Below are 22,972 nucleotides of genomic sequence, written 5' to 3'. Positions count from 1 at the left end.
GGGGGTCATCGAGTGAAGGGGGGAGAGGGAAGTAAAGGAAGAGAAGTTGGTTCACGTGTGTGGAAGACTGCTGGTTAGACTGTAGAGGTTATAATCAGTTCCGTTGGCTGCTAGGAAGGTACTGTCGGTTCTCGAGCAGGAAATTGATAATGGAGAAATGATATTTAAGAAAGTTGTTTAGGGCCATGGGGGAAAGGAAATAATAGGTTTGTTGAAAGAACAGTATATACTCATGACCCTTAACTTGGTTTACCACCTTGTGTAATGTATGTTTTTCAGAAAGCTATGAAACTGGTGTCACTTCAGAATATTAAGTTCCTAGTATTTCATAGAAGAATAAAGGTAGATTTTAGGCTTTGCAGCTGTCTTCATTGATGGATGCTGAGAATCTGCTGGACTTTCAAACTCCATACTAATGCTACTTTTAGTAAGTTGTACATGTGGGTAAAGAGTAGTTTGGGTTTTTTTCTCTTTTTGGGGGGTGGTTTGGGCTCATTGTTGATGTGGATGAATGACATTTCTTATCAGGCCTAATAAGGGCCTAAGAGTTGACAGCTGAAAGGATAAAAACAGGGTTGGAAGTTGGTCCAAAGAGGAAAAGTTAATGGAAACACTTTTGTTTATTATGGCAGAGGAGACGGGGGTTAATCAGTGTGTCCTGATACTTGCTTCTGGAGAACTATACAGAGAATGATGATGACCAGCTGTTCCTCAGAACCACCAAGGACTGTATGAGGACAAATGGCTCTAACGGCAGCACTGGGGTTTTAAGTCTTAGGGAAGCATTTCTGGGAAGTAAGGGCACTAGATACTGCACTGTTGATCCAAAGTTCTTTAAAGGTAGGATGGGAACCAGACACACTGTAGGAAAATTATAGGTAGGGGGTATGACAGGTGACAGCCCCAAGTCCTAATTTTTGTGACGGAAATACTCAATATTTTTTTCTCAGCACTCATTTCATTTCTTTATATTTTTCCTCAAACAAATTATACTTTTTAAAAATTTATCTATGACAGTCTCATTTGGTTTCAGCTCTCTTTTGTATATTTAAATGATTTTTTTTTTTTTTTTGGCTATAGATCAGACTTCTGTCATTAAAAAATAACCACTCAATAAATAGAACTTATTTCATGTCAGACTACTAAATATCAGTGCATTTCTACTTTTTAATTGAAAGCATGGAAAAGTGTATTGTGCTGTTAAAAAGAAATCAAGGACTGTGAGCAGAGGGTTTTACTGCAGAAGAGATCAGCACGACAGGAACTGAGGGGAGATGGGAAGTGTGAGAAGATGTCGGGCAGCCGCGTGTTTGCGTTCCAAGTACCTTTCCTGTCTGATTTCGCTTCCTTAGTCGGAGTCTTTTCTTCCATTCTAGATCTTTTTTTCCACCGCAGTGTTGACACTGACCAAGACTGTTTCATATGCGATCGCAGCCCTTTGGTATTAGCGCAGAGAATTTATTTTTCCGCAGAAGAGCAAGCTCTTACAGCGCTATGCAAGCTGCCCATTTAAAACTATCATTGCTTGGCACCTATGCCCTAGTGACAGTTTGACCAACATGTGAGCAGGCACGGTGCCATCCTGACAGATGGGCGTGAGTGTCGGCAGCCAAGAAACCATGTATCTGCGTCTAGTGTATTTGTTAAGGGCAGGATTCCCAGTCGGGGCTGTTCAAACGTCTGTCCATCCTGAGCTTTCACGCCTGTGGATAAAGGGATGTCATCATTAATCTCAGTTTCTGACTGAGAGTCCCTGGGTCTATAAGAGCTTCTTGGCTCTTACAGAAGTAGTCAATTGGGGACAATCAGGATAATTGTTCTCTCCTTCATCACAGGACTTCTTCAAATAATCCTTTCCCCTTTCTCCTGGCCAGCCAGGTTAGCAGCGAGTACAGAGATATTCAGACGTTGTTCCGCATTTCTAGAATGTGGGCGGCTTCCTTTCTCTAGAATGCAGAAGCTGTGAAAGTCATTTCATATTTATGGCTCAGACCGGGGTGTGTACAATTGGAGCGAGGTGGATCTGAGCTCAGGTACTGACTGACTGCTGCTGTGTGACCTAGGGAACCTAACTTCACCTTCAAACTAGGGAAGAGTGCTACTTCATTAGGGTAGTTGTGAGAATTAAGTGTGAAATACTTCCATTCATCACTTGATACAATGTCTGGCCCATGGTCAGTGTTCAATAAATGTTTATCATCATCACCATCATCATAATCATCATCACTTTAACATCCCTGTTTTTCTCTGGAGAGTTATCTGAAACAGATAATCTTTTTAAAATTTGTTTCCCATCAGGTTTGAAAGTCATGTATGTACTGGTTATTGTTACATTACCTGGTCTATAATGGAATGCTTCCAGTGACAGGGAGCTCTACCTGTAGTGTGTTAGCCATGAGACTAGTGACATTTCAGGCCGATTATTCTTTGTTCTGGGGGTTCTTTGAATTTTAGGATGTTCATCATCGCTGGCGGGGGACAAGGTCGTCTCCAGTTGGGAACTGCTGCTCTAGAGACAGCCTATCTTGTTTTTTTTTTTTTTAAATTTCGACTGTTAGTAAGTTCTTGTATTGAGGGGAAGTCTGCTTTCTTATTTTCCCACCCAGTCCTGTCTTTTGGAGACACGAAGAACAAGCTGAATCCCTGTCCACTGTTCTTTCAAATACAGGGTGGGGCAAGAGCAGGAGTTTGGTGGGGACAGCTTGTCCCTCTAGGATGGTGAGAGTCTAGAATCATTCCGTTGCTCCTTCACACACATGCATGGCTGGGATGTCTTGAACACCAGGGTCATCTGGGATTAGTCAGCACCTACATTAACAAAAATCCTGTTTTCATTGATGAGGGTGGGGTGGGGGAGAGGCACATCATCTTGTTCCACCTAATCGTTCTATGTAGCCGTGCACTCATTGATTGCTTCTTGTCCGGGCCCTGACTGGGGGCGGACCTGCAGCCTCGGTGTGCCGGAATGCCGCTTTATCCACAGCCAGGGCCTGCATCTTTTTTTAAGTGGATCTATTTTATTTTTCCAGGGGTTATGTAAAACAGTGTCAACAGAGACAGAAACTTCCACTTGAAACTTGCTTTGCTTCTTTGTCACTTTTGAGTCCCTGGCTGTTTAGACAGTGTTCAGTTCTCACTGCTGACAGGTTCCAGCGGGACGGCTGACCGTAGTGGTCATCATGTACGTGTAGTGTCAGCGTCCAGCAGCAGCACTTCCTTGTGACAGAGAGGAGGTTTTTAAGAAATGCCAGGTGAGTACAGTGTCTGGTAGTAGATAAAATCACAACTGTTTTGGAGATGAGCTCCTGCATTCTCATTCTGGGCCCTTGTAATGAGACACCAAGCTTAAACTGGACATTTCATGTGTGGGCGCATTAGTTGGTGTTGTGTTTCTTCAGTGCATGTCCTTCCACTTCTGGTTTGGGAATAAGTCTTATGCCTTACAGTTAGCCCTGTTGTTGCTTTAAAGGGGTCTGTGCCCTGGTTGCAGATTCTCCAAGCGGCCTTGTCTGGGTTCCCAGAGGAAGCTTCCCGAGAGGGACTTCTCCTCGGAAGTCACGCAACATCAGTTCCACTAGACTCTCTTGGTGGAAATAGACACAAGCCTGCCTGAATTCAAGGTTAGGGAACATAGACTTTACCTCCTTATAGGAGGTGTGTCAGAAAATTTCTGGCCATTTGTTAAAACCACCACAAATTATATATAACATAGTATTTATCCATTTTGCTGTAGATGGGCATTTGAATAGTTTTTAATTTCTAGCGGTTATGAATAATGCTGCTGTAATCATTCTTGTTGGTATCTTTTGGTTCACATGTATTCATTTTAGTTGGGTACCTATCTTAAGAGTAGAATTGTGGGCATAATGTATGAGTACTTTCGGCTTTAATAGATGGATACTGCCAAACAGGTTTCCAAAGTGGTTGTACTAATTTTTACTCCTACCAGCAAAGTGTACATCCCAGGCCCTCGGCAGCCTTGCCTCCACATGGTACTCCTGGTAAACAGTAAGGGAAATTTTCTAAACCGTTCTGTGGTTGTGTGGAAGATCTCGGTGTGGCTTTAATCGGCATTTCCCTGATGACCAGAGTGATTTGAGCACCTTTTCATATATGTACTTGTTAGCCATTTGGGTGTCCTGTGTTGTGAGGTGCCTGTTGTCTTTGCCCATTTTTTTTTTTAACAAACTGGGTTATCTCTCTTTTAACTTATTGAAATGTTGGGGGGTTTATACATAGCTAGCATGCATAATAATAGGTCTCTTTATTTTATATGGATAGAAATGTTTATACACAGTTCTTCCCTTGCATTTAAAAAAATTTTTTTTTATTCATTTTTAGAGAGGGGAGAGAAAGGGAGAGAGAGAAGATAGAGAGAGAGAAGGAGGGAGGAGCTGGAAGCATCAACTCCCGTATGTGCCTTGGCCAGGCAAGCCCAGGGTTTTGAACCTGCGACCTCAGCATTTCCAGGTCGATGCTTTATCCACTGCGCCACCACAGGTCAAGCCCCTTGCATTTTTTACTTAATAGTATCTCGGCGACCGTCCCATACGTATAGGAGGAAACTGGAATATCTCATACTAGAAAGCAAGGAAAATTCCTGAGACTGTTGGGGCCGTGCCAGGACACAGTGGCCCACTTCTTGTGCTGCCTACCTAGCACAGCGATTTTCAACCCGTGTGCCACAAGAAGTTTTGAAAGATGCATAGGGGCACTGAGACCTCTTGTCCCTGAGATTATCAGCTAAAAAAATGACAACAGCCAACATATCAGTAGCCATCCGATGTGAATGCATTAAATTTATACCTATTTATTTATTTATTTTTGGCAGGTTGGCAAAGAAATATATTCTTTTGGTGTTTGTGCCGCAGGATTTTAGTGATTAGTTTGCCTGTGCCTTGAGGTGCAGAGGTTGCAAGTCGCTGCCCCGGTGCCGAGGAGGAGGGAAGAACAGCTCTGGGGCCGCGCTGCGCCCCCCCCCCCCCCCAGGTGGACTGCTGCTCCCTGGTTAAATGTCAGCCGTCCCACAGCATGCTTCCGACACGGTTTCTCCGAGTGTGTGATAGAGGGAGACAGGCGTGACTAAAACCAGGGTCACTATGCCACCCTTAAACTCTTGGCCAGAGAGTGACTGCTGCCTCCTTACCAGTCACGGGTTCATCTTCCTTCTAGTCTCCCCTCCCTTAGGAGAGGTCTCTTGCCATACTCAAACATAGGACGACCCCACTTTCTCCCAGCATCCAATTCAGAGAGGGCCCTGCTCCCTCAATCCTCCTCCAACTCAGCCAACCAAAGCCCGAGCCCTGTAATAGATCCTCTAGAACATTCCATTACTGATTGTCCCACTGTCCCCATGTGTGTTATCTCAGCTTGTTTAACTTACAGGTGTGTTCTTGGTGGTCTTTGGTTGAAGGGCTTTGACACCAGAGATAGGACAATCTGAACGACGGTAACATATTGCAGGGGAACAGGTTAAGTTACAATATAGGGACACAGTCATCAAAACTCAAAATGTAGGAAATTTTACAGAATGAATGACAAGGGGGAGGAAAAAAATAAAGAGGATGATGACCTTTGTTGATTAAAAAAATTCAGGAACATCAGCCAGACGCAGTGACTAAAAAAATTAACTATAGGAAGGCATTCTGTGAGACAATTAAGATTTGAACATACTTACTAGTTAACAAACTCAAGTCAAAGGATACTGGGATGACCTCATCTAGCTAAGATAATGCTTCCCGTTTCCTGAATGGGGTGGGGGTGGGGGCGCAGAGTTTCAGTGTTCACAGAGAATGAGGAAAGTGTACTATAATGAGATCTGTCAGATCAGGGTGACAAGGCCGGTGGCTTAGGCACTGCGTGGTTTGCTTCCCAAGGTCCCCATCTGTGGACTTGCCTGCCCTCTCAGGCGTGATGCCTTTGCTCAGGCAGGGCAGACCGTTCCTAGCTCCTGGAACCGGGAGCGGAGGTGAGTGACTGGACTGCAGTGTCGGCTTCCTGGTTGGTCCCTAACCGGTTAGGGCTCCAGGGCTGGACCTGCCGCCTGCTCTGTCAAGACGCAGAATGAGAAGTGAGCAGCAGAGATTTCACGGAATCATTCTGTGTTGGGGGGATGTGGTGACCTTGTGGTATGCTGGGCTTGTGTTTGAAATCGTGCTATACTGTGTGTTCTCAGTTAAAAAGTTATTTTTTATTGAGTTATTGGGGTGGCATTGGTCAGAAGCATTATATAGGTTTCAGTTGCACAATATTCCACAACGCATCACCTGTATACTGTATACTGTACACTGTATTGTGTGGTCACCACCCCAAGTCAGGTCTCCTTCCATCACCATCTATCCCCCTTTACCCTCTCCTACCTGGCCCCTCAGTTAAAAATTAATTCTGCAGTTAGTGTTGACTCCTTCAGAACTTTTAGAAATCATTTACAGGAAGTGACAGTTGAGGAGGTTTATTTGATACTGTATTTTGAAAAAATCCATTCACTATGCCAAACATTTTTTTAATGAACATTAATCACTTTCCTAATACTGTACACGTAAAAATAATTATGATAAGGAAGAAATTTTTCTTCTCTGAAGATCCTTCCTTTCTCAGAGTTAGAAGCGCGAGTCCTCACCTAGTTCTTTCCAGCCGGGTGTGAAACCATGACTAGGGTGACAGTTGCTCCAAAGATTGGATCAGAGTTTGAGTTTAGCTCAGTGTTCATCAGGAATAAACCTATGAATTTATAGGATCATTATTTCTCGAGGTTCACTTCTGTATTCTTATAGTTGTTGTGTTACATTTGACTCTTATTTGTTAATGCTACTAAGGGTGCCATATAGCATGAATGCTTTTCATACTTTTATTCACATGCATGTTCGCTGAGTGACACAAGGGCTCTGACTGGCTGTCTCTTACAGGAACTCACAGTTCATCACCTTTCTGTGTCTCGGTTTCATGTTAAATGGTGTTGGTAGTAAGTGTGTTTTTGTTCCTGAGGATTTTCTTACAGCTCTGTCTCACCTGTGGAGACTGTGGCAAGACCCTTTGTATTGGCAAGTGGCTATAAACTCAAGAGTCAGTGTTTTATTTTTCAGATGATTTCTTAGCACTAATCAAACGCATTAATCAAATTCTGATCAGCTGGCTCATTTGTGAGAGAATTATCTTTAGATGTATTGCTTTCAAATTGTTCCTGATGTAATTTAGCAAAAGAGGTGACGAATTCTTTGTTGACCGATTACCTCTTGTTTGATTTTGCACTTGAACCCAGTGTAGTTTGGCAGGAAGCCATTTGCACCAAAATAGGTAATTACTTCCTAATCCCAAATAAGTTTGAAGTAAAAATGAGTGATTTTGGCTTGCGATACAATGGGATGGGAAAAGGACAATTCTTTTTGGCTCCTTATGTGTCATTCATTCACTTATTTATACATTTTACTCAACTTCTAAATGAACCAGAGGGGATTTTTATCCCAATGGCGTAAGCCAGTAGAGTGGTATGTAACGGAGCCGTTACATGGAAGCGAGTGAGTCAGTGAAGAAAGGCAGATGTACCGGAACGCCTCCATCCAGATCTCTGTATCACAACCCTGTAGCCTTAAACATTCAGAGGCGGCGGCTCTTGGAGTAGGGCTTTTATTGTTTAAGTTCCACTGGTGATTATGGTGGATAGCCAGGATGGAGAAGTACTGCCTCAGAGGATGGTGCGTTATGTAATAGAGTTGATGCTTTTGCTCTGCACTTTCTGGCTCTGATTGAAACAGAGGAAACAGTTTCATAGTCTTCAATATCTTAAAAACTTACATCACTGGAAAAGGTACTGTTTTCTCACCATGAAACTGACAGAGTTTGGTTTTGTAGATAGATGTCTACAACTGCTCACTCTCTTTAATAGGTAGGTTTATCATGGATTCAGAAACATTGTTTACCTGGAAGTCTTTTTATTGATTCTTGTTTGAGGCTGACGGTATAGTATTAAATTGTAACTGTTGATGCTGTTCTGCATGAAGCTACTGCAGTGTCCTGAGCCCAAAGGTGCATTTCATTCATGTTTGTATTTCCAGCCCCTCACAGTTTCCAGCACGTATTTTGGAGGTGTTTTATAAATGCCTTTGGAATAAATGAGTTCAAGTGTTTAATTTCCTGGTGAACTAACTTGCCATGAAGATAGAGCTGAGGAAATCTAGAATAAGAGATGATTAGCATGTTACTTACTTAGACCATCTGTCACTAATATCAATTATTTCTACTTGGCACTGAAGACTTGTTTTTTGGGGGTAGGGTAGTTTATGTAAAGCCAAAAGAATAAAAGAAAACCTCTTAGGTTACTCTCTAACCCTCTGTTTAGGGGCTAAAAGTACTGGTTTAAAAAACTTGACATTCTTACTACTCAGTGAGGACTGATGCATTATTTCAATAGTAACTCCATTGTGGTAACTGGTAGTAGCTGCTTCTGCCTTGCCCCCTTCCAGTCTGTTTGCTGCAATAACCAGAGCAGTGTTTTAACATTTAAGTCAGAGCCACTGCTCCTCTGCTCAGAACCTCCCCATGATTCCCCGTCTCGGTGTGTCTGCAGCGGCCTGTGTGTTGGGTGTGTTGCCGTGCTGTGCCCTTTTACATCTCTGCTGGGAGCCAGTGTTCTGCCCTGGCTAATTCCCTGCCAGCTCTGCCATTCTCCTTGCTGTTTCTAGAACAAGCTGGGCATGTTCTTGCCTCAGGGCCTTTGCACTTGCCGCTCCCTCCGTGTAGGATGCTCTTCCTCCAGAGAACTGCCTGGCTAGATTCCCTCACTTTAGTCTCAGGTCTTGCTTTAAATGTCATTTTCTTATGAGGCTTTACCAGATCATCTTTTAAATTCTGCACTTCCCCCAACTCCCTGTCCCTACTTTACTATTATTTTTCCTTAGCAATGGACATGTTTTAATTTTTTTAAATTTATCTATCTTAAATAAAGATACAAGCTCAGTGAGGGCAGGGTTTCTTGTCTGATTGTTCACTGCTCTGTTTGCATTTTCTAGAACAGTCTGGCACAGAGTATGTGCTCAGGAAATATTTGCTGAGCAAATGAATTAATGAAGCAGACAGTCCACATTGTCATAATGTAGAATTCCATGGGAGTCAGTATTATTTTTTAGTTTAAATTAAAAAGGGGTATAGCATGGTGAAAGTTTCTATGTTTCTGTTAAAAAGTTGTAAACCACTCACTCTAGTAGAGCGCTACCAAATTAAACATATATTTAAGTTAAAGTGGAATAGGTCTTACTCCTGTCTACTTTCTGGAATGGAATTTGATCCATTACAAACCCTTTCCTACTTCGAGGTGACTTTAGTGAGAAAGGCATTTGACATTTGGCATTTGTATAAATTTATATAGTTCAGTCTATAGATGGAATGGATTTTGAGAATGGAATCATACATGTTAGCAAGAACTATAAAAAAATGTAAAAACTTTGGTGAGAAATTGGTCAAGTGGGAAAATTGTCCTTGACTCAAATGTTTATAGTGTGAGTTTAATTTTGATTGAAATATTGTGAATTAAAATGCAAGTATAGTACCTTCCAAAAGAAGTATGCTTACCCTTTTGCAAAGTCATGTGGCCTTCAGGGCTCACGTGACCAGTTGTCCTCTGCTAGCTCTTCTCCTCCCCCTCCTCCTCCCCTTCCTCCTCCCCCTCCTCCTCCCCCTCCTCCTCCCCTTCCTCCTCTGCCTGCTCACTCCAGACTGGCACCCTTACTCTTCTGTTGCCTGGCATGCTCCCACCATAGGCTTTGCGCTCCTTATCCCTCTGCTGAGAATATCTGCCCTAGATACTCGCCCGGGCTGGCTTCCCCACCTCCTTCCAGTCTTGAGTCTCACCTTCTCCATGAGGCCAACCATGAGCCCCCCCCACCCCTGTTAACATAGCACCTGCATTTTCCAACATACTAGATCATATATCCATTATGTTTATTTTTATTACGTCTCTTTCTGCTAGAATCTCAGTGTCAACGGCAAGACCTTTGTTTTGTTCCTGAGTATAGCAGGTGCCTAGAACAGTGGTCGGTACGTGGTGGGTTATGGGCAGGTATTTGCTGCGGGCGTGAATGGATGCACAGCCGCGCCTTCTCTCCGTCAGTTCACAGCTAACCTTCGCTTATTGCTGTGAAGCTGGTCATCAGGGATTGGAGCGCCCACCTGGGGAGAGCGGCCTTCCTCATTGTACCGCCCCAGGTGTCTGAGTGCCAGCACTAGACAGTGGGCCGGACACCGGACACCCCCATGCTGTGTGGTGACAGCAGAGGAGGGGGTTTCAGGGAAGGAGGGGTGAGCACCACTGAGTGCCGTGGAGCAGGCCCACGCGAGGCCCGCTGTGTGACCGGGCTCAGTGCCCGCCCCAGCGCTGTTCGGGCAGATCCTGTGCCAGAAGCACAGTCAGGGTCACGGCGTCGGGCATGGGAAGGGAGAGGAAAGGTAGGGTGACCATGGAGGGGCATTACAACACATTTTTAAAAAAATGGGTAGCCATGAGTGTATTTAAAGGCTGATGAGAAGGCTCTAGTTGAGGGAGAAGTTGAATGTCGGACAGCCGGTGAGTTAATAGTTGAAGTCTTGAGGTCGGGACCGAGGCATGCAACACAAAGCAGGGCGGTTACTCAAGTGTTTAGAGTGTGAGTTTAATTTTGATTGAAATATTGTGAATTAAAATGCAAGTATAGTACCTTCCAAAAGAAGTATGCTTACCCTTTTGCAAAGTCTACTGAGAAGAGTGACGTAGGAAGGCGCATTCTGGTTTTGAGAGGATGAACAGGGTTTGGCATAGTCAGTGTAGGGAGTGGGAAGAGATTTTTGTGCTGGGCTTTTAACAGGAGTGACACATCCCCTGCAGCTGTGGGCTGTTAATGAAGTGTAAAGTTAGACGTCAGGTACTCACAGGGCAAAAGAAAACTTAACCTTTTGCTGTTTAATTTTGCACATTTTTTGAATTCCTGCCAAGTGCAGTATATTGTAAAACAGTTCTCTTTTCTGGGAGCTTATAAACTTACCAGTAACATTTGTCAAACGCAGTAAGAGGTAGGAACAGCGCTGAAACTGGAGGTCACATCTGACAGAGGGGGAGAGACATTTGGGTGGGGAAGATTTCAGTAAATGTAGATCGTGGCGGGGGCAGGGGCAAGAAACAACTTTTACTGTGAAGAGTGGAGGTAGACCAGGTTGGTGCCACGTTAACGGAGCTGCGAATAGTCCAGTGTGCCTAAGCAGCCTTGAGTCACCAGGCTGGTCAGCAGCGTCAGAGAAACTACGAGTTTAAAGAACGCTTCGTGAAAATATAGGACCCTCTCAGAGGGGCTAATGTGTCTGCCTATTTTAGGGAGAATTTATGTCTAGGGCCCACTGTGACCAGCTTTCTACAGCACTGCCATTTTCCAGTTTGGGTGTGATGAATTCATAGAGCTCATTAAGTGTAAGCGGAACTGTTGGAATCAGTTAAGCTTTTTCTTTTCTCTCTTCCACAGAAGATTAAAAAAAAGAAATGATTCCAAATTTGAATCCAGGACTTGGAAAATGCCAGTTGTCTAAATACAGTACCGTATTGTGATAAATATAGCTATTGAAATTTAAATACCTTTTCACAAAACTTTATTTTAATATTCATAGCAGAACTTTTTTGGAATGTTATCTGAAAAACAGGACCGTTTTATTATCAGAGCTGACTATTAATTAGGGTATTGTTTCAGATATAAAAGTTGATCTGCCACTGAAATTCTATTTGAATATGTATAGTTCCAAGCTTGCTTTGTGTATTTAATAACTTTAGTACCATAATTACTCTGTTTACAATTAAACTTTGGTGAATATGCGAATGTGGACGATAGCAGCCAGTGATTTCGGAGGAGGGCAGCGCCGATGTGCATTTTGATGTGCTTCCCCTGCATCTGCGTTTCACTTAGTGTCGGGGGGAAGAGGAGTTGGATTTTGTGGTGGGTTATATGTGATGCTAAACTTTTTCTTTGAAACATCTCTGTTGGATTGGCTGTCATAATAGTGGATTTTCTTTATTCTGAGTGGTCAAAAATTACACCAAGATTTAATTTGGTCAAGGTTTGTGTCCTCTGGTGTATAGTGTAAGGTATTTTCCCCGCTGAGGAAGAAAGAAGGGCGTATTTACCAAGTGTGGAATAGCAAAAGCTTTATTTAGTAGAGCACATCCCGGACGAGGTTCTCTGGTCCGCAAAATGGGCCAGAGAAGTCGTGCTGCCTCCCCTGTTTGGGGGTAATTTATAGCGTCAGTAGGGTGGTCGGGTTGATATGACGTGGCGAAATTTCATTGGCTGACAGTTGTTCTTTTTCAAAGGACTCCTGGAAGTTTCTTTTGGCATGCATGGGTGTGGGCGGGACCAGCCAAAGTTCCAGGCCTGGTTCCTCACATGACCTTCTCCCATTGCCAATCAACCTCACATACAGGAATTATCTACATTAATGTAAATCTTAATTAGATATTGGTTCATTATTAGAAGAAACCTATAGTGTACTAATGCAGTTGTTTAAATTGGGATTTTAACTGCTTTAGAGAATTCACTAACTTACTGAAGCAAATGCTATGGTTGTGTTATCACAGTTTTTGAACAGGGACTTCTGGTTTTAAATAATTCTACTTTTCTTTCTTTCAGAGATCACATGAAAAGGAACAAGATTGGGAGACACAAATTTCTCGTTTGCTCAAACTAGGAGCCTTGTGACCCTGAGCCGGAAAATAAGGGGCTGCCAGAGGCAGTGTGGCTCAGATAGGGGCATGGGAGACTGTGGAAAGGGACACTGGGTCTGAGAACAGCCTCAGCCGGAGCCGGCAGCTTGGTGCCCTCTGGAGTGAGGGCACGCCCTGAGGGCCCCCCCCCCCCCCAGTGTGCTGGGACAGGAGGAGGGAACGGTGCTGGCAGGAAAGGGGCTCCGCAGCTCTGTGCTGTGCTGACAGTGTTCCAGGGTCCTGATCAGGTGGCGGTAGCCCGGTGTAGATGCAGCTTTAATCTTACAGCCTTGTGCAGAGAACCAGCTAGTGCCTCAGCTGCAGATTCACCTTCCTCTGCTGTTGTGATGACCTGAGTTAGAGCCTGTAAACATTTTTTCCTTTCGGCACAATGTTGATTTTGTCACTAGAGGGAGAGGGAGGGACCCTGCAAGACACAGTGGGGAAGGGGCTTCTCTCGTGTTGCAGTAGGCTTGGTTTTCCCCCTCCCTCTTTAAGGTGTGGCTTACAGCCTGGCTCACTCTCCGTGGTGTGATGTTCTTTAGGTGCTAATGGGCTGCTTCCAGCCCCCGCAAGACCCCAGCGAGCAGGTCCCCGCGGACCGGCTCCAGCCCGCTGGTACTCCCGAGAACCCTGCCACCCGCAGCCTGTCCCATGAATAGTCCCTTTCTGTGTGCTCTCCCTGAGGCCTGTTGGTAGGAACTGCTGTCTGCGTTTGCTCAGAGTTCTCTTTACCCCTTTTAGTCATTCACCACCTTTTATAAATGAATAATTTTTTATATTAAATTTTTGTTTTTAAGTTACGTGTGAATTTTTTATCTCCTGACTGAACCCTGACTGTTTCACCACTTCTGATCTGTGCACATTAATGTTAATATTACATAAGTTAAAAAAAAAACTAGAATGAAATAACTCATAACTTATTTAATTTTTATGAAGTGTCCACACGGTTTAAATATCACCGAGATCGGGACACAGAGCATTAACCTCCCTCTGCCCACTCGAGTCACTTCCTCCCCATGTGCTGTCCCTGTTTGACTTCTGTCGTTGTGGGTTAGTCTGGTCTGTTGTTACACTTCACGTAAGTGGAATCATACAGTATGTTGTCTTGTGTCTGACTTCTTTTTCTAAACATAGTGTTCAGGGGTTCATCCATTTTATTACATATATTTTTCGGTTGATGGACACGTGAATTTCTGGTGTGTGTGGCTACTTTGAATAAAGCTGCTATTATCATTGGTGTACATGACTTGGGGACACATTTCCTTTCTCCTAGGTAGAGGCACAGCAGAGGGACTGTTGGGTAAGTGAGCGACCACTGCCAGTCTGATGTCACGGCGGCTGACACAGTGCAGCTCTGGGAACTCGACTCGGTCACACCCTCTCCAGCCCTTCTGTTTGTCAGGCTTCCCTGTCCAGGGTTCAGAACCTTTCAGGACAAGGTCATTTTTTTTTTTTTTTGTATTTTTCTGAAGTTGGAAATGGGGAGGCAGTCAGACAGACTCCCGCATGTGCCCCACCAGGATCCACCTGGCACGCCCACCAGGGGATGATGCTCTGCTCATCTGGGGCGTTGCTCTGTTGCATCCAGAGCCATTCTAGCGCCTGAGGCAGAGGCCATAGAGCCATCCTCAGCGCCCGGGCCAACTTTGCTCCAATGGAGCCTTGGCTGCGGGAGGTGAAGAGAGAGACAGAGAAGAAGGAGAGGGGGAGGGGTGGAGAAGCAGATGGGAGCTTCTTATTTAAGTGCTGTTTACACTCTGTATTGTGGTCAAAGAAGCAAAACTTCTGAAGTCTTTATGAAGTGATCATCATATTGATATCAAAACAGGTAAATATAGTAGAAATACTGCAGACCAGTGTTACTTAGGAATATCAGTTTTGTTCCCAAGTAAAATAATAGCAGATAGAATCCAGCAGCACACTCTGAGAATCATAACTGTTATTAGGTATGACTTTTTGATTTTTTAAGACTGGTTGTCATGTTAATTGCCCTCTATAAGTAAGTGGCCTACCAGCTGCAGTAGCTGCATTTGCTTTGGTCTTTGTGTCTCTCAATATTTTGAAAGGTTTGTTATTTGGACAAAGTGTTTATTAATCTACTGCCATCGTCCCCTCTGCACCTAGCAGAAGCCAGCCCGTGGGCACTGTGTGGCTGTGGCCTGAGCCCTAAGAGTGCTGGGGCTGGGAGGCTTCTGCAGCCTTTTCCGTGAAAGCCCCAGGAGGAAGGATGTCTCATTTAGGGACATTTTAAGGAAATGTTTGGTGTTGCAGTGGCCTCTTTCTATTAGAGCAACAGAGTATGTTTCAGTGACTTCTTCACATTCATGTGGAGTGGACTGAAGTGTGAAGGTTTTCCTATCTTGTATCTTATACCATTATAAGTATAGATAGGTCAAAGATTTACCAGCAAATTATGAAACCAAAGAACAACTAAAAGAAAACACGGGAGACACTTGAAAAGTAATTTGACTGGGTGAGATCTAAAGATGGTGTAAAACCCAAAAGTTCAATATAAAAAATAGCAACAGACAAATTGGGAAGACTACAGTGGTACCTTGAGATACGAATTTAATTCGTTCAGTAACTGAGCTTGTAAGTCAGTCAACTCGTATATCAAACTGCCGATAACTGGACCCGTGCGTCAACACGCCAACTTGCGGTAGCTTCCCAAATCACGACTTGTATCTCGGAATCTTCCTTTTTGATGGTTTGTGTGATTGGATAAGCTCATAGAATATGAAACAATTTCTAGTTTTGATCACGTGGTGATTGTTAATTATAGAAATAGTAACTTTTTTTTAGGTAAGAGGAGACACACAGACTTCTGCATGCATCCCAACGGGGATCTACCTGGCAACTCCATTTCGGGCCAATGTGCAAGTATCAAGCTATTTTTAGCACCTGAGGCTGACCGCTCGGATAACAGAGCTATCCTCAGTGCTTGGGGCCAGTACTTGAACCAATCAAGCCACTGGCTGTGTGAGAGAAATAGGAAGAATAGGAGGAGAGATAGGGGGAAAGAAGCAGATGGTCGCTTCTCTTGTGTGCCCTGACCGGGAATTGAACCTGGGATGTCCATACTCTGGGTGATGCTCTGTCCACTGAGCCACTGCCAGGGCCAAGAACAGTAATATTTTAATATTTAAAACTATAAACTTGTGCTCGCTTCGGCAGCACATATACTAAAACCATAAACTGTTTACCAATACAGAAAACCTTATTAAGCAAATAGACTTACTGTGGTGCCTTGAGATACGAATTTAATTTGTTCTGTAACCAAGTTCGTAAGTCAGTCAACTCGTATATCCAACTGCTGATACTGGACCCGTGAGCCAACATACCAACTAGCGGCAGCTTCCCGAATCATAACTCATATCCCGGAATTTCGCTCAGATCTTGAACAAAAATATGGACCGAGTTGCAGCTCGTATCTTAAAAAATTTGTATGTTGGTCTGTTTGTATCTTAAGGTACCACTGTATAAGGTACTTCAAGAAATAGAACTTTGCCAGCATGGGCTCCATCCCAATTACAACTTTCTTATACTTTTCCAGTGTAACTTCTATATTTTGTGGTAGTCATTTCCTTTATAGTTTTATCACTCAAATGTATATCCCTAAACACTGTAATTTAGATTTGCCTGATTTAGTTTTGTTTTATGTGTGTCATTTTTAAGCCCTTTTAAGTAAAGTTCCTCCCCTCTCTCTTTCCTTTGTTGAAGAGATGGGCTTCCTGTACTGTAGGGTCCCCACAGTCAGGGTCATGCGGATTGCTTTCCTGTGTTACAGTTTAATGTGTTCTTTATTCTTCTTAGAGCCTGAGAATTGATAGGCTTGATCAATTCAGGGGCTATTTATTTTTTTATTTAAGTTTTGGCAAGTTTGCTCCATGGGTAGCATTGTGTTCTTTTATCAGAAAGCGGGCGATGCCTGGATGTTGCTCACATTTTGGTGTTAGTAGCCGTCAAGGCTCAATGTCTGGATTTATTCATTAGGAGGGAGAAATGGTATTCTTAGTCATGTATTAGCTGAAGTTTTTATATATGGAGACATTTCTCTTCATCTTTTATCGGTTACCCCGTGGTATAATTTATATTAGCAAGGAGGGGTACATGCTTGATTCTTGCCCTTTATTTACCACTTTTCAAAATTGTGTGGTTTTCTATTATCCTCTAGAGGTGACTACTTAGAATGTCTTATTGTTATAAACTATTAGATTTACCCATTTTATATGTTTTAATCCATTGTGGTTGTTACCTTTGTTGATACAAATTGGCTCATCTTTGGTTAGGGGGAACATCCTTCAAGCTGGTTCCTTAGACATATTTGACATAACTCTAGTAATTTTTGATAGCTGTCTTGACATCTAGAAACTACAGGTATTTCAAGTCTATCTTATGCATTTGCAGCTCCAGACCTGTAATCAGTCATTTCTTCAACCTGGTTTGTTTTAACAAGAAATGATATTTCAAGAATATAATTTGTTTACTAGGCATGCTCATCGCTGCTGGGTTGGTCATTGTTTTTAAGCTTTTTTGTAATGGGTTTAGGCAATACAAAGAGGGGTGTGTGTGTGTTTTGTAAAAATACCTTCTTAATTAAAATATTTCCAAATATGTAGCATTTTTAACTTCCGTCTTTCATCTGTATTCTTTCTTCCATATTTGAATCCTGATTTTTAACGATGCAAGGGGATGATACAATTAAAATATCACACAATTAACTCATCTGCATTATTTCACATTTGTGCAAACAGTAGCCTTAGTTAACAAAACGAAGTATTAAGTATGATCACAACGTGATTATTGTATAATTACTTCTTTGCATGTGTTCTCTTAGATTGCCTGGTTGCACTATATCTGCACCATCAGAACATAGACCCATTATGTATATTTCAGTCTTTCCTTTATTGCCTTTGCTGAGACTTGGGTTCTGCAACTAAATACCTATTTACTGCTCACTGTCAGCTCTTCCCTTAGTCATTTTGGGTATCTGAGGCTTGTTTTCTAGTAGATTCTCACTCCCTTTTTCCAAGTTGAGCACACTTTGACGTCTTTATACTTGAGATTTAACTGAGTATAATATCTTCTGTTTATGTTCATGATCCTCGAGTCTTAAATATGTTCCTTTTTTTTCTGGCATAAAAGTGTTGCTGTCAAAGTGATGACGGTCTGATTTTATACCTTTTTTTTTTTTTTTTGGCTGGGGTACTCAAAGAATATTAAAATATTTTACTATTAAGTTCAGTAATTTTATTAAGTTGTGCCTTAGTGTTGGTCATTCTGGATCGATTTTTCTTATGTATGTGGTGTGACCTTTCATTTTATTTTGATCTTCACATTTTTTTTTTAAGTTCAGAAAAATTGTCTCCTTTCCCTCATGTTAGTTGTCTTGTGTTTCGGTCTATACTATGCTTTTTATCACATCAGTATTGACTTTTATAAACTTACTGCATTATGATAAGGTGTGCATTCTTTTTTTTAAAAAAATTTTCCACTAATTTGAGAGAGAGGGAAGCATCAACTCGTTACACTTAGTTGTTACATTTAGTTGTGCACTATCTAATTGCTTCACATATATGTATCCTGCCTGGGATTGACCCCATGACCTTGGTGTGCTGGGATGACGCTTTAGCCACTGAGGGACCTGGCCCGGCCCCAGTGTGCATTCTAATTGGGTGCACCTTTCCCCCTCGCCTTGATAGAGCAATATTTTTGTTGCTAAATAGCATTTTCAGTCATAGATGATACTAAGATCTTGGACCTTAAAACTGAGTATTTTCTTGAAAGTAATTGCATAGGTTATTTTATTTATTGTTTTCCCTACAAAAATTAAGAGATAATTAAATAGGATTATACGTTAGAACAGATGTCCTTAGTTTTAGAGTTGGATTTAAACAGCATCCGTATCGCACAGAAGTTCTAGTGAAAAGTGTTTTAAGTACTTCTAGGATTGGAATTCTGAGTGTTGCTTTGTTTTATATTTTAGTGAAAATGCCTCGTGTTAAAGCAGCTCAAGCTGGAAGGCAGGGCCCTGCGAAGAGACGTCTGGCAGAACAATTTGCAGCTGGGGAGATAATCACCGACATGTCAAAAAAGGATTGGAAACTAGGCTCACCCATTGGCCAGGGAGGCTTTGGTTGCATATATCTTGGTAAGTACATGACTGCTTCCAGTGGATTGTCGAGCAGAAGTGTATATGCTTTTGTATCAAATAGTTTCTCATTTAATGAGCTTTTCCGGGGTGTTCCTAATAATCTACACACCATCAACCTAACCTTATATGATCAGGCGGAAGTGCATCTCTGACACTGGAGTGGAAAAGAAGACGGTTTAGTCACAGTAGAAAAAGAGGATGAAATGCCTATAATATTGTCATTCATGAGCCCTGTGCCTGTAGATTTTTAAGGTATTCCATAGAAGCTTAGTCTTTTTTGAGACCCAAAGAATTCTATATAGAATTTTTTCCTCACTTCTACCTAATTAGGATTTACCCCTCTGTTTTGGTTTAATTTGGCAATTTTTAGATCTTAACTGTTGTAGATTTTTTTTTAATTCCTATATAACCCTAATAGTCATCATCATAGAATTAGCACAATGCTTTTGAAACTGCATATTAGGCCTGATTTAATGTACTATTAGCATAGTAACCTTGACATTTTGGGGGACCTATTGCGGAACTTGAGATTCCGTATGTTAACTACCTGATTACTTCTAAAGCTGTCCCCTTCACCAAGAACATTACAAGTGATATAACGCATTTCATGTTTGCTTTTCATATTTCTAATTTTTCTGTGTTCTTATTCTGCCTCCAATCTCAATTTGTCTACTTATTGAATTTCTGCTTGGAGGCTTATAAAAGTTTGTTTTCAGTAGTGGAACCCCTTTTCTCCATGAAGCAGTATCTTTCTCAGAATACTGATACTAGCCCTGGCCAGTTGGCTCAGTGGTAGAGCGTCAGCCTGGCGTGCAGGAGTCCTGGGTTCGATTCCTGGCCAGGGCACACAGGAGAAGCACCCATCTGTTTCTCCACCCGTTCCCCTCTCCTTCCTCTCTGTCTCTCTTCCTTCCCCTCCCGCAGCCAAGGCTCCATTGGAGCAGGGTTGGCCCAGGCGCTAAGGATGGCTCCATGGCCTCTGCCTCAGGCGCTAGAATGGTCCTGGTTGCAACAGGGCAATGCCCCGGATGGGCAGAGCATCACCCTCTGGTGGGCATACCGGGTGTATCCTGGTTGGGCGCATGTGGGAGTCTGTCTGACTGCCTCTCCGTTTCCAACTTCAGAAAAATACAAAAAAAAAAGAAAAAAAAAGAATACTGATACTGAGTGTAGACATGTGGGAACCCGTTTGAACTGCACGTTCTCCAGTCCCACCCCAGATCTGACGATCAGAAGCTGTAGTGGGCCCATGCACGCTCCCATTTGAGACCCCCAACATAAATAACGAGCAGCTGCTCTTCCTCAGCCTCCCTCAGGACCAGAGGGCTGCAGTTGGCTAGCTGGTCTCTGGAGGTGTGTTCATGAAGCATAGCTTACAAACCATGGCTTTACTGTTTTCATAAGTACGCTTCTTCTGGATCATGGGAAATAGGTGTCGGTTCTGTGGTTTTGTTCAGCACCAAACCCATTTCAGTGAAGTAGGCTGTCTCTGACTTACGGTGAAAATCTTCACAAACTGTGAAAGGTTAGTAGCTTTTTATTAGCCAAGTGTATTCTTTTTGACCTTGTAATTTAGAGATGGTTGTCCCTTTGTAGAATGTGTGGATTGGGGTACCCCATAGGGGGAATGGGAACTTGTGTTTAAACAAACAGGTCCTTAATTTTGCATTAGTTACTTTGCTTTTGTAACCAATGGCAAATTTGGAACTTGCTTTTTGCATGTGTGCTACCTATTTTATTGATATTTGTATTTATCATCAGAAAGTGTTATCTGAGGGTGTTTTTAATATTTAATGGTTTGAAAGAGTTCTGTGATAAAACTTCACTTCTGTAAAACTGAGTTGGTCAGTCTGGAGAAGGGGTTTGCTTTAACACTGCCTTTAATTCTCAGCAACTAAGATCATCAGTTTCTGCTCATGAACTAAACACATTCTTTTGAATTTTCTTTGACTATTCTCTGCAGCATTTGATACTGTTTGTATCACACTCATGATTGTCGCATCCATTGTCTTCATGACATCATTCCTTCAGCTCCCGTTTTCCCTCCTGCCTCTGGACCTGCCTGGCCATCCCCATGGCTGCCGCTGTGTGTGTTCTCTTGGGCTCACTTTTCATGCTGTATGTTCTTTCGGAGTGACCTCATCCAGGCTCATGGCTTCTCTGAGGGTCTCTTTACCGTCGGTTTGCAAGTCCGAGTCAGATCTTGCCAGTCCTCTTCTCAGAACCTTCTGTCGATAGCCTAGGACTTGATCTCCACAGCGCAGGCCCGTAGCCAGGGGCCCCCAGGGATGTCCACAGCTTACACTGTCCTCTTCCACCCCCTGGTCCTCTCGTGGTCAGGCGGGGTTATCTGAGTGAGTGACACTGGAAGGCCTCCAGGTGTTCCTTCAGTAGTAGCCCTGGTGCCTCTCTTAGCCTGTCGCTGTCGCTGAGTGACTCCTCGGGTCCGTTCATCCCCGCCCACCGTTGCTGCCCTGCCTTCAGTGCGGGCCGTTTCCATGTCCGGTCTGCACCCTCCCTGCCGCAGGGATCTTCTCCGCTCAGTCTTGTTCTCTTGCGTCCCGTTGTTCAGCATCATGGCTTGAGTGACCTAATCTGCTTATCAGATCATATGACCTCCATTTAAACATCTTTAAGGTGTCCCCGGTGCCCTTGGGGTTCAGTGCCAAAGTTTTGAGCACAGCATACAAGGCCCTTCCTGTAGTCTGGCCCTGGTGTAGCTGTCTCTTCCTTGTGTCTCCTCACAACCTCACTGTGTCTCTCGTGCTGCCTCTTGCCTCTTGGTCTCTGTGATGCTTCTTTTGCTTCAGTTTTCCAAAGCTGAGTTTAGGGCAGGCACTATTTGTTCATGGTCCCCATAGTGCTAATCCTTCCTTCCCACGCTGCACCGGAATGACTTTTCCTCCTTCCAGAACAAACCTATGCTGCTTTTTTATCTTATTTTTTTTTATTTTTCTGAAGTTAGAAGTGCGGAGGCAGTCAGACAGATTCCCACATGCGCTCAACCGGGATCCACCCGGCATGCCCACCAGGGGGCGATGCTCTGCCCATCTGGGGCATTGCTCCATTGTGGCCAGAGCATTCTAATGTCTGAGGTGGAGGCCATGGAGCCGTCCTCAGCACCCGGGTAACTTTGCTCCAATGGAGCCTTGGCTGCAGGAGGGGAAGAGAGAGAATGAAAGGAGAGGGGGAAGAGTGGATAAGCAGATGGGTGCTTCTCCTGTGTGTCCTGACCAGGAATCGAACCCGGGACTTCCACACGCCAGGCCGACGCTCTACCACTGAGCCAACCAGCCAGGGCCTCAACATGTGCTTCTTGACAAGGGGCAGCTCTTCTCTCGGTGTTCCTAGTGCCTGGCATATTTTGCAGCACACATTGTTAAAATGAATTCCTGAGCTGCTTTCCCCTCTCCTCCTATGCATTGTACAGTATTATGAGTATACTACCCTTATTTTAATATTTTATGCACTACATGCTTATTTAAAAATATCTGACCGTGCTTTATTACTAATTTAGTATCTCAGTGACGTTCCCTGACTCTTCCTTCTGCCTACTAGCCTATTTCTTGGGTGTTTTTCTTTAGACTGAGGTATTCTAGCCGCTTCCCAGCTGGTTGGTGGTTTCTTGGCTCCTGTGCCTGTCCCTTCTCCTCTCTCCACTTCTAATGTGAGAAGGCCTCGGGCGCAGTCCCGGACTGTCTTCTTTTCTGGCCGCCCTCATTTCCTAGGGGATCTCTTCCAGTTTCCTGGGCTTTAAGTGAATCATTCCTTGTATTATTATTTATTAATTGCATTATATTTCCATACCAATAACTGTAAACCTGCTTTTGCCTCACCCTGTGTGTCCACTGCCTATTTTCATCTGAACTTGGCTAATAACCAGCATCTCGAATGTTAGACACCCCAAAGCCCCAGGCCCTCCTGTGGTTTGCTCCATATTCAGAAGTAGCAGCTTCGTCTTTCTAGTTGCTCAGGCCGAAAACCCAAAGTCTTCCTTGCCTCTTTCCCCTTCTGACCTCCACATCCAGCTCACTAGCAAATCCTGCTGGCTCTTTGAAAGTACGTCCGCACTCAGACCATTTCTCACCACCTTGACTGCTGCCACT

At 43.4% G+C, this 22,972-nt stretch overlaps 1 protein-coding gene across 3 annotated transcripts in view; it reads left to right on the top strand.

The window, feature by feature from the left end:
• Positions 1-22,972, top strand: part of VRK1 (VRK serine/threonine kinase 1) — a 71,912-nt gene that overhangs the window by 7,552 nt on the left and 41,388 nt on the right. For all 3 annotated transcript variants that reach the window (XM_066273740.1, XM_066273739.1, XM_066273738.1), the window contains exon 2: positions 18,699-18,863. In XM_066273740.1, the coding sequence (XP_066129837.1) occupies positions 18,704-18,863 (160 nt within the window). In that variant the 5' untranslated portion in view covers positions 18,699-18,703. The remainder of the gene's footprint in view (positions 1-18,698; positions 18,864-22,972) is intronic.

The sequence above is a fragment of the Saccopteryx bilineata genome, chromosome 4 (assembly GCF_036850765.1).
Source record: "Saccopteryx bilineata isolate mSacBil1 chromosome 4, mSacBil1_pri_phased_curated, whole genome shotgun sequence".
NCBI lineage: Eukaryota > Metazoa > Chordata > Mammalia > Chiroptera > Emballonuridae > Saccopteryx > Saccopteryx bilineata.
This window is presented reverse-complemented; position numbering and strand designations above follow the sequence as displayed.